Raw genomic sequence first — 11,230 nt, 5'->3', positions numbered from 1 at the left:
ATTTGCTTCATTTTTTGACACCCGTTTTTGTCTCTTTTTGCCTGTAAGATTCTCTTTTCTCCACCCCTCGTTGTATTTTATATTGAGCTCATTAATTAATCAAATAAGTAAGATTCATTTTCACTATAACAAAAACTACTACTGTTTTTTTAAATAGTTCAAAGATGGAATTTCCTTGTTTGAGTTGTTGTGGGAATGGATTTTTGTGTTGATATATGAACATTTTGCAGGCATGAAACGAGAAGATTTTGCGGATTTTTTCTTCCCACATGTAGTATTGTGATAATTTTGTTCATGATTTTCAACAGTATGCCTTTAATATTTTCTATCGGAGTTCCATTTTCTGATTATGCATAAGATTAAATTAATCTGTGTGGTAAATTTAGATGAGAACTTTGCATGCTCATGTATTCAGACATATAATATGATTTTTTTAAACAAGGAATTTGTGGGCGATGAAATGTTTGGATTCTTGGATCATTTTCATCAAATATGAGTAGTGGGTTCTTTTCAGAAACAACAGCAAGAAACAGTGTTCCATCTTAGAGATAGAAGTATTATTGATCCATTTTCATGAATCTTTTGAATTTGAAGCTGTGTGCTTTACAATCTTTGTGAGAAACATGTCTGTTTATGTGGCGAAAACGGATAAAGCAGAGCTAAGAGTTCATGAAACCGTGGATGTATTGAGCACCAATTTGGCGGAGTACATTTCAGAATTATCAGAGGCTTCTATAAAAGAGAGGGGTGTATTCACCCTTGCTTTATCCGGTGCTTCTATTGTTACTCTGATGGGGTATGTAAATGCGCTCTTCTATTCGATTTTTTCTATGCTACACTCGGTGATGTTCTTAGATTTTGTCGGGCTCGACTAAGAATTTTTATCGAACTTATTAAGCTAGATGGATTTTTATCCTCAAGTTTATTAGTACTGTTTGTCCATTGCTTGTTTTGGTTTCCTTTTTGTAAGTACAGAATTTGAGTATGGATGAATTTCTGGTGTTTGAGCAGAAAACTTTGTGAAAGCCCTTACAAGAGGACAGTTGATTGGGCCAAATGGTACGTATTTTTCGCTGATGAGCGTGCGATTGGCAGAAATCATGCTGATAGCACTTGTAAGCAAGTGAGGGACAATCTTCTGTCCAAGGTAAGGTATAAGTTCTAGGCGTTACCCGATCGATACATTGCATTAGTTCGTTCTTTAGTATGTTCATTCCAGGTACCCATCGTTCACAGTCATGTGTATTCCATCAACGACTCGGTACCAGTAGAGAAGGCAGCTAAGGAGTACGAGTTTGTGATCAGACAGCTAGTCAAGACTCGCATGATTAGTGTTTCTGAAATCCACGACTGTCCCAAATTCGACCTGGTCCTCCTCGAAATGGGACCCGATGGGCACATTGCATCTCTATTCCCAAATCACTCCGTGCTGAATTTGGAAGAAGAATGGGTGACTTATGTCACAGATTCACCCGAGCCTCCACCTGAGAGAATCACTTTCACCTTACCTGTTATAAATTCTGCCTCCAATGTCACGGTGGTTGTCACGGGTGTGAACAAAGCCGAAGCTGCACGAATGGCAGTTGAAGATACCGATCAAGAATCTGCTGATGTACCTGCGAGGATGATTTGTCCAGTAAACGGGAAATTGGTGTGGTTTCTTGAAACAACAGCTGCCTCAATGCTCCAAAATGTAGAATTTTCCGAGCAGACTTGAAAATTGCGACCAACTAGAAGCAGTACAAATAGATATGTATTCGATATAAAAAAAAATTATCATATGTTTTGACTGAATATTTACTTCGGTGTCACTTTAGGACACAAAATCAATCAAACAAAATGTCTCAAGCCATGAAATATATCAGGTAACAAAAATCTTCTACACGGTGTTTGATGCTAAAACTTTTAATAAACCTGGCAACTAGAGATCCAAGAAATAAACTCTTGGAAACTGTTGTCGGCTAACTTAACTCGACGCAGCAGCGTTCTGTTTCAAAACCTCAGCTTCAGCTTTTGCCATCGGATCCGCCTCATCTTTTTCGCCATCTCGTTCCTCAGTCATTTTCTTCCTGTGCAACTCTTCAGCTTCCTTCATTGCGGCTCGCTGCTCCTCTTGAAGCCGCAGCATTTCCTGTTCTTGTTGCTGTCTCTCGAACCATGTGTCAGCATCCGCCCAAACTGAGTATTAACCGATGTAAGAGTAAGAATTTAACTCAATACTAGCTTGAATTTCTAAGTTGTTACAAAGACTAAATTCAACTAACAGTAAGTCATGCAAGGCAATAGATAAGACTCCGATTTTCCGAAAAAATCAGAAGAGTTTATACAGTAAAAACTCGTACGACCACCAGGAAGGATTATTCAATTGCCTAGATTAGATGATGAACAAAGTTATGGTAAATGCTTGATTGCCAAGTATTTTGAGATAATTTACCCACAAATTCAACCATCACTATTATATAGTTATACAAAATCAGCATATAAATCACAAGAGAAACCCTAATTGAAAAATCAGCTGAAAAAGATAATTTCGAAATTAAGCAAACTACAGACAACAAATTCTTCCTAATTTTCTCAATTAAATATATAAAGTAAATAAAAAGAAGTATGCGATTTTACTGGGTTGAGCTGCCCATCCTTGTTCGCCACCCTTGATTTTCTCCGGAAGTGCGTAATTAACAGTTAACACGCGTCCGTACAGCTCGGCGCCGTCCATGTTGTCCATGGCTGCGGCGGCGTCTTCTCTCTCCAGAAAGGTAACGAATCCAAAGGAGCGGTGCTTCTGTGTGGCCAGGTCCAGCGGGGTCTTCACATCCTTAATGTCGCCGAACGGTATGAACGCCGCGTGGAGTATGCTCTCGTTCACTTCCTCCGCTAAACCGCCCACGTATAGTGTGTTCTTCTGCACTCCCTGATTCATTCTCTGCGAGGAAACAAAGAAGTAACGGGTGTCGTAAGCGAGCACGGCGGCTTAACTGTCTCCGGCGGAGGCTATACGGTGGCCGATGGTGTTCCACAACAGAGTAAACTTGTATTTATGAAGCCAATTAGCCAATAGGGCGGGCTTATTTGCAAGAACCAATTATTGTTATTTTAAATTATATCTTTTATAATAAAATTAATAAAATCTTGCCATTATATGTTTTTAAGCACCTCTGCTGCTCTGCATAGATAGTTTTCTTTCTGTTTAGTATCAGTAAAATATAATTATGAAATATAAATTTTGGAAGAAAAAGTTGTCAATGTAGTTAAATATAGATTAACTACCATTTTCTTAAAAGATAATATGATTATTGCAAGAAGATATTTAATTTCTTAAAATAGTATATCTTTGTATTTTAGATCAGACATATAAACGAATCGAGCTCATTTATTAGTCTTTCGAGTTGACTCAAAAATATTTAATCTGTATTTAAAATTATCAAATGCAAGTCAAATTCAAATATATTCGAACATTTTTCGAGTAAATGTCAAGTTTAAATTATTATATTCGATAGTTTACCAGTAACTCTTAAGCTTTAATATTTTATTGATATAATATAAATAGATTTCGACCTATTATTTTCAAATAGCTCCCGAAAATGATTTCGAACCAAACTCAACTTGAGTTTTGATTCCAACCAAATTCCAGCAAAACATATTAACATTCCGAGTGTCTATTCGAACTTGAGCTCAATATTCAAATATTAATATTTTCTTTATATTCAACTTAATTGGTTTGTCTACGCTTCAAGTTTATATATTATGTGCTTAATTTCATGGTATCTTCCGTAAATCTAGAATTTAATTTTTGCCAAATCATACATTCATTTGTACAATAACTTAAAATAATTTCATCTAAACAATATTATTTAAATCATAACACAACCACCAATACTACCATAAGAAAGAAATAAACTCACCCAATCCGACTGCTCGATTCATAAAAATAAATGACTCATCGTGCTTTACATTTGCGCTAAGACAAATCCATCAAAACTAAAAATAATAAAATGTATTTAAACCCCAATTTTAAGGTTTCTGGAACATGGGGTAATGTTTTTCTGATACCTGTGGCATCAAGTTTCAAAACTTCAAACAAAGATAACTCTATGTTTGCAAGGAGGACTATGAATATGTCCTCTATTTCCTGCATAAGAATACGAAGCCGACGACCACTGATATGCCAACAACAGCAACTGGAACAGCCCAGTATTGCTTACTGAAGTTCAAGATTTTATAAGAGAGGTCCTCATGTTTTTGTTTCTTGGAAACGATCTCCATTTTAGGAATAGCAGGGACCGTGGGATCAAGTTCCCCGATGAAGAATTGCCCCATCAGTTCCCTTGCAGTTTTGCTGTGCCCCGCATCTTCAAATTCATCGGTGGCATCTTTGCCTTGAAGAAAAAAATCAAAGAAACTTTCATTGTGGTATCAGGTGTGCATAGAGTAATCTTTTGGATGAACAATTTATATCAGGCACTTGTGTTTCGAATAAGCAAATTAAACAGATTTGAAGCATGTAACAAGCTCGTACCTGTAACCTCAAGTAAAATATCATCTCCACCTGGGTGTTCTTCTAAATACGTTGTCACATCGTACACCTGGTGACATAGAAGCAAAACATTCTGACATTTAAGTATTTTTAAAAACAAACATAGATTTAAAGGGAAATTGCAGGAGAAAAAGAAGAGGACGAAATCCTGAAATTTATGGACATCGTCATGCAATATTCACAGGCGAGGTAGATGAGAAAAATGCAAACAGGAACTCATATCACTCGTATAAAATTAACATCCTAGTAAATCAAGCTTCTGTTATCAAGTAGTTCTTCAAATTGTACGAGTATAAGAGAGTATGAAATGAAACCAATTTCATCATCTCGAATCAGAGGAAATTTAGCAGGCAAATGAACTTCCCCACAAAATTAACAAAATTCTTGAGCAATCGCTGAAAATACTGCTCAGATTTTGCAAGAACATACAGAAAGGGTTATCCATAACCATACAATAAAATATACTGCTTAAAAAATGCAAGCTTTTACATGTATTTTGAACACCAATATCAAATAGTCAATCAACTTGCAGCAAACTCATTGAACCATTGATTGATAAACCCAAGCCAACCAGATACTTCAATACATCCACTTGTTTTTCAATCAACTGAAGCAATGAAGCTATATCTATGTTTTTGCATACCCTTGGGAGCATAACCAAGGTTTCAAGTTGAAACAAGAGATGTGCATAATAACAAGAGTATACTAGTTGTCAAGTGCAAAACAAGTTATCTCAAGCGCATTAATTTTGGAGAATTAGTCACATGATCACTGTCCATTTCATCCACACTGTATATTAACCAAGAACACCCTATCAATTTTCCTCGGTCTTTTCGGTGTACTGCCAATCAAATTTACAAAAATAAACTTAGTTTTATTGTTTATATAGATAGAGTTCGAATTCAGATTATATGTTTGCATAAAAACATTATTCAACCATAGTTAATAATCATGCTTTTACGGGAAGATTTTCTCAATTTTTTATCTGATTTGATTGATTACATGGCTTATAACACAAAATAGTGCATAGCAGGAATGCATTTCGTGTCCTATGCAGCAAGCAAAGGATTATTTATTTATTAAAACAGTACACCTTTTTCTGATTTAATAACATGTCAGCTAAGGTGGTCCAAATTCTATTGCCCCACCTGTATTTTTTATTTTTCATAGAAAACATAACCAACCTAATGATTTCTTATGGGCCGAACATGAAAATTCTCCAATCTATACCAAAGAAAGAGAGAGAAATCCACTCATGCATTGAGAGATTGCACCAAATCCAAACTAGTGTGGTTCTCTAACCTAAAAAACATAGAGTGGATTTCACCTTACAACTGAATCCTTCCCCAAGTCTGAACAACTTTCGAAATATGAACTTAATAGCAACAAATAAAGTTGTAAGATAGCTAAGTAATTTTCCTTCAAACATTAGGCATACTCAAGTCAAATCTTGATCAAATTCAGAGGACAAAACTAGCTCGATGTCGGAGGAAATTGAAAATAGATGGCAGTGGGATTGAAGAAAAAGAGCAATCTGCCGAATAGGCCGATCAGAAATCACATAGATCATTAACACATGATTCAATACCACATTTGGGCTTCTGTTAAAATTACGCGTTCTTCATATACTCTTTTGAGCAGCTAACGTTCACATAATTGTTCTAAAACCAAAACTCGTCAATATCTCATGATACCTAACACCAAAAGCTGAACTAAACAAGTTAAGGCAGCCGCCACAATTGAAAATAACACTGTTTCACGTGTAATTAATTCAATTAGAAACGTAATTCAATCTCAAACCATGTCGATGGCTCATAACAAAGATCCAATTCCAAACAACAAGCTGAATCATAATTAAGACAAAACACCAAAACTGTCACCCAACGAGACATCGTAAAAGCCAATATGTTCCAAAAACAGACCAAAAGCTCCCCTTAAATCGGAAATAAAAAAACGAAACATGAAAATAACAGTTAAAACAATCATAGCCACTTCAAAAAGCAGAGGAAAGGGAGAACCTTTCCATCAATAACGACCCAACAATCTTCACTGGTGTTGTGCTCAGACGCTTCTTCCATTGTGAAAAGCTTTGTTATTGTAGGCATCTTCTACCTATTTCCGCCGCCGCACCCGCCGCCGCTATTCTGCGCTCAAATGTGTTCCGTGTCCCGGGTGTCTCAAGCATATTCCTTTCTATGGAGGGTCCATTAAGTTGCACCAATTATCAAATTACCATTTTACCCTCGTGGGTTTTAATTATTTGTTCTTCCACCGACTCTATAGTTCGAAAAAATAATTTTAAAATGGTATGAAAAAATAATTAAATTTTTTACTTTATTAAATAATTTATTCTTTTAAAAAATACATTTCAAAGGAAATTTTTTTTTATCGATTTTATATTATTTAACGTAATTGTATTCTTTCTTTATTCGTAATTGTATTATGACAAAAATTTGTGTAAGACGGTCTCACAGGTCATATTTTGTGAGACATATCTTTTATTTGGGTCATTCATGAAAAAATATTACTTTTTATTATGCATATCGGTAGAGTTGACCTATTTCACATATAAAGATTCGTGAAACCGTCTCACAAAAGACTTGTTCTTGTATTATAATGCCATTGACATACAATTCATGCATATATATTATTTTTTTTGTATTATATAAATTTTATTTAAACAATCTAGAAATTATAATAAAATTTAGGATTTTTTTATTGTATTGATGATATGATCATTTAAAAATAAAAAAATATAGATGGATACAAATTTATTAAAATAAGGATATTATTATTAAATAAAATATGTAAACGAACAAAATAGCTATATTGATGCCACAAAGTGAACAAATTTACAATATAATCGGGCCAGCCTTGAGGTGTAAAAGGCTTCCGTTTCAGGTCCAGTATTGATGGAGCCCAAAATATTTAATATTTGAATTAAATATGATATTATATTTTAATTGAACTTCAAATTATTATCGAAATATTCCTAGAAGAAATAAATATTTGAGTATATCTCCTGTGAGATGGTCTCACGAATATTTATTTGTGAGACATGTCAACCCTACCGATATTCACAATAAAAAGTAATACTATTAACATAAAAAGTAATATTTTTTCATGAGTGATCTAAATAAGGGATCCGTATCACAAAATACGACCCGTGAGACCGTCTCACATAAGTTTTTGTCTAAATATTTCAAGACGAAGTTAAATAACTTCCACCAATTATGTCACAATTAAGTGAATTTCTTAAATAACTTATATAATATACTTTTACAACTAAGACGATAACACGACACTATTTAGGGAGTGCATGCAATCATTAAAAAACATTAATTTCTTTATTTTTGCGTGTATTTTATTAATTTATATTTTATGTTTGATTCTATTAATTTAATTGAAATTCACAAACTAAGGTCATCTCCAACCCAACACCATGTTGGTGCAATACTCCATCATGGTGTGAGTTTTTCTTCTCCAACCCAACACCATTTCCTACTCTATTTTGGTGGTGTGCTACAGTATTGCACCAAATTTGGTGCAATACTGTAACAATAGCGTTAATTTTTTATTTTTTATTTTTTTATGTGATTAATTAACAATTATTACATTCAATTAAGTATTAAGCTTAAGTATTTAAAATAATAATATTAAATACTAAAAAATTTAACGTCATTCAAAAAACATTATTTAATTAAATTTTTTTAATTCATGTATATTTATAATGAATTTCGATATATACATTATTTTAGATATTAATGATATTTTAATTATTGTGTTTAAAATATTTTGTGAAATAAATTATTTGTTGTGAATAAAATAATAGGAAATATTCTGAGAATATTCTTTTTGATGTAGAGTTTAGAGTTGATGGGTTGGAGATGAGTTTTAGATTTAGTGTAAGAATTACACTATTTTAAAGTTAGTGTGACACTAAGATAGTGTAATGGGTTGGAGATGGCCTAATGGGATACTGATACTGTTTTTACAACCGTGATTATGGTAAAAAGTTAATATCAGAATCGCTTATCATTTCTGATTTTTTATTTTAAATTTTTCACTTTTATTTTCAAATACTACATACTTTGATTTTTCTCCACTTTTCATAATTTATAAATTTAATCATTTTTAAAAAGTAAAAACTATTGCAAATACTCATTTTATTATTTAGTTGTCTTTAATATTTGTGTTTAACTCCATGTCTACAATTTTTGATATAAAATATTCAAGTTCGCGAATGACTATCAAACTATCGAACAATTTAATTTTGGTTCGAGTTACCTCAAATTTGAGAATTTCGAATACGAATAATCGAACTGACTCGATTCGTTTATATTCATAATCATGATGAGTCCCTTTATGTGCATATTTGTGATTAATTATCATAAAAAAACTAGATTAGTAGGTATCCAATTTTGGTTTAAGTAATTGAAACATAATTAAGGTCTAACATTCTTGCAAGAGTCTTAGGTTATAACTATTCTAATCCAAACTTAAATATGTTGGAAAATGATACACAAAATATATAATGATAAATTGATTTAAGTACTTAATCTTGCCAGAAGATGATATCGTCGGCTCCAACTATTCCAAAAAAAATACAAAAAAAAAAAAAAAAACCTTGCTAGAAGATGAGAAAAGTTTAACCCCTGACACACCCATTTCTATAAAACTTGATCAACATTCAAAAACTAAAAAGAGGACAGTGTGCTTTACATGGCCACAAACTTTTCAATATTCAAACTTTATTTATTTATTTTTTATTACAATTCACACGGAGAGGAGAATCGAACCTGGGGAACCGGCTAATCGGGCAGGAGGTCACTGTGGCATTAAAATAATAATTTTTCATTAATGACCCACATAAGTGATTCGTCTCACAAAATTGACTCATGATACTGTCTTACAAAAGTTTTTATGTAACATATATTATCATACATAACATAGAATTTATCGTTGATGATATTGCACATATTTAAATTTTAAAAATGGCCTCCATATCTTAAAATGGAACTATAATGGGTTGTATATATAAAGTTTTTAGCGGAAGATCAGTATCAATTTTATTAAATGATAAAAATTTATGTGAGACGGTCTCACGGGTCATATTTTGTGAGACATATCTCTTATTTGGGTCATCCATGAAAAAGTATTACTTTTTATGTTAAGAATATTACTTTTTATTGTGAATATCAGTAGGATTGATCCATCTCACATATAAAGATTCGTGACACCATCTCACAATATACCTACTCTTATTAAATAGATTTGGGGGGAATATCATAAATTTAAATGACACTATTTATTTTTTCTTATGTTTACAAATATATTCCGATTAACTAAATTTTGGAAATATGTGCAACAATTTTTTTGGATGACGTAGGAACACACAGTCGTTATCTTTGAGTACACACTTGGTAAATCATTGGGCTAACACAATAGCCTCAAAACCACGTTAATCAAGTAAATTGTTGTGGACAAGCTTTGTGTGATATGCTCATCCGCGAAAGTGTTGTAGGAAAATCGAAATCTTAACCACTAACCAAACGTTCACCCAGTCCACCAACTTGGACATCTTTTGGAAAGACGTGCAACAATTTTTTGAATGAATTAAGTAAAGATAAATTAATATAAAATTTGTTGTGGACAAGCTTTGTGTGATATGCTCATCCGCGAAAGTGTTGTAGGAAAATCGAAATCTTAACCACTAACCAAACGTTCACTCAGTCCACCAACTTGGACATCTTTTGGAAACACGTGCAACAATTTTTTGAATGAATTAAATAAAAATAAAATATAAAATTTGTTTTTTTAATCATATTATTAATGATAAAATAAAAAGATGGGAAAATTGTAATTTTAGTCATATATTTTTTTTTTAGTTTTAAATGTAAATTTTCAAAGTTTGGTTTTTATATAGTAATTTAAATTATTTTTTTGGTTTTGGTCATTTTATCGTCCGAAAATACTAAATCCACAAAAAACTAACTTATAATTTCATATGTGACCCATAGGGCAATAATAAAACTTATATTAAACACATTAAATTTGCATAAGCAAAAATAAATAGAAACAACAAATTTTTTTCACTAATTTTGAAGTGTTGAGAGTCATTTTACTTTATTTTTCTCTTTATTTTTTGTTAGATTAATTTAATTTGAGTAAAATGAATTTAATTCTTGTCACTTATACCACGTATGAAAGAATCAAAGCGAAAAAATCATATTCAATGGATTTATAGTTTCAGGTATAAAAAATGGCTTAAATAAAAAACAAATCAAATTGTCTATATGAAAATCAAACTTTGACAAATTATATAATTAAAACCCTAAAACATATCAACTTACGTGATTAAAATTACAATTTTCCCTAGACAAACATATATATATTTGTGTGTGTATTTAATTTTGGTATACTATCCATGCACTGTTTTGATATACTACTAACTCATGTAGTGTAAAAAAATCCAACAATTGGATCTCAAGACAAGGGCTGGGCCACGTGAAAATATGTGGAATTCATGTAGTATAAGTTTTGTGAATAAAGGCTTAAAATTAATAATCACTTTCTGTATCAATTTATACAAGATACGAGATCTTACTGATATTGCTAAAATCGGTGATACTAACTGGGAGGTCAAGTCTTTGCTTGGAGAGCTCGGATCTAACCGTGATACGCTGGCTGGGAGGT

The 11,230-nt window shown here is 32.4% G+C and overlaps 3 protein-coding genes across 4 annotated transcripts; 1 reads left to right on the top strand and 2 right to left on the bottom strand.

The window, feature by feature from the left end:
* Positions 1-1,859, top strand: LOC140816758 (probable 6-phosphogluconolactonase 2). Of its 2 annotated transcripts, none has more exons than XM_073176186.1 (3): positions 1-796; positions 1,012-1,152; positions 1,237-1,859. In XM_073176186.1, exons 1-3 carry the CDS (start codon positions 624-626, stop codon positions 1,715-1,717), a joined length of 795 nt encoding a protein of 264 aa, XP_073032287.1. In that variant the 5' UTR covers positions 1-623; the 3' UTR covers positions 1,718-1,859. The 2 variants fall into 2 exon arrangements, with proteins under 2 accessions (XP_073032287.1, XP_073032286.1); XM_073176185.1 differs by having other exon boundaries at positions 4-796; positions 1,012-1,147; positions 1,220-1,859.
* LOC140816759 (uncharacterized) lies at positions 1,827-3,077 on the bottom strand. Its single transcript, XM_073176187.1, has 2 exons — positions 2,620-3,077; positions 1,827-2,178 (listed from the first exon to the last, which is right to left on the bottom strand). The coding sequence occupies exons 1-2, from the start codon at positions 2,918-2,920 to the stop codon at positions 1,967-1,969; spliced, it is 513 nt and encodes a 170-aa protein (XP_073032288.1). The 5' UTR covers positions 2,921-3,077; the 3' UTR covers positions 1,827-1,966.
* Positions 3,078-3,895: 818 nt separating this feature from the next.
* On the bottom strand, positions 3,896-6,764 carry LOC140817137 (cytochrome b5). The gene is made up of 3 exons (XM_073176744.1): positions 6,553-6,764; positions 4,517-4,583; positions 3,896-4,376 (listed from the first exon to the last, which is right to left on the bottom strand). Exons 1-3 carry the CDS (start codon positions 6,637-6,639, stop codon positions 4,123-4,125), a joined length of 408 nt encoding a protein of 135 aa, XP_073032845.1. The 5' UTR covers positions 6,640-6,764; the 3' UTR covers positions 3,896-4,122.
* Between the last annotated feature and the right edge of the window lie 4,466 nt (positions 6,765-11,230).

Source organism: Primulina eburnea, chromosome 16 (assembly GCF_022965805.1).
Source record: "Primulina eburnea isolate SZY01 chromosome 16, ASM2296580v1, whole genome shotgun sequence".
NCBI lineage: Eukaryota > Viridiplantae > Streptophyta > Magnoliopsida > Lamiales > Gesneriaceae > Primulina > Primulina eburnea.
The sequence above is the reverse complement of the archived record's forward strand: the minus strand, read 5'-3'. Positions and strand labels throughout refer to the sequence as shown.

What these genes read in the sequence shown, in the direction of transcription:
- LOC140816758 (XM_073176185.1), top strand. Translation starts at nt 624, where the DNA reads ATGTCTGTTTATGTGGCGAAAACGGATAAAGCAGAGCTAAGAGTTCAT. An exon ending in TCTATTGTTACTCTGATGGG is followed by an intron (nt 797 to 1,011) that starts GTATGTAAATGC and finishes GTGTTTGAGCAG; the next exon opens with AAAACTTTGTGAAAGCCCTT. An exon ending in GGGACAATCTTCTGTCCAAG is followed by an intron (nt 1,148 to 1,219) that starts GTAAGGTATAAG and finishes TGTTCATTCCAG; the next exon opens with GTACCCATCGTTCACAGTCA.
- LOC140817137 (XM_073176744.1), bottom strand. Translation starts at nt 6,639, where the DNA reads ATGCCTACAATAACAAAGCTTTTCACAATGGAAGAAGCGTCTGAGCAC. An exon ending in GGGTCGTTATTGATGGAAAG is followed by an intron (nt 4,584 to 6,552) that starts GTTCTCCCTTTC and finishes CTATGTCACCAG; the next exon opens with GTGTACGATGTGACAACGTA. An exon ending in TATTTTACTTGAGGTTACAG is followed by an intron (nt 4,377 to 4,516) that starts GTACGAGCTTGT and finishes TTTTTCTTCAAG; the next exon opens with GCAAAGATGCCACCGATGAA.
- LOC140816759 (XM_073176187.1), bottom strand. Translation starts at nt 2,920, where the DNA reads ATGAATCAGGGAGTGCAGAAGAACACACTATACGTGGGCGGTTTAGCG. An exon ending in AGGATGGGCAGCTCAACCCA is followed by an intron (nt 2,179 to 2,619) that starts GTAAAATCGCAT and finishes GTTAATACTCAG; the next exon opens with TTTGGGCGGATGCTGACACA.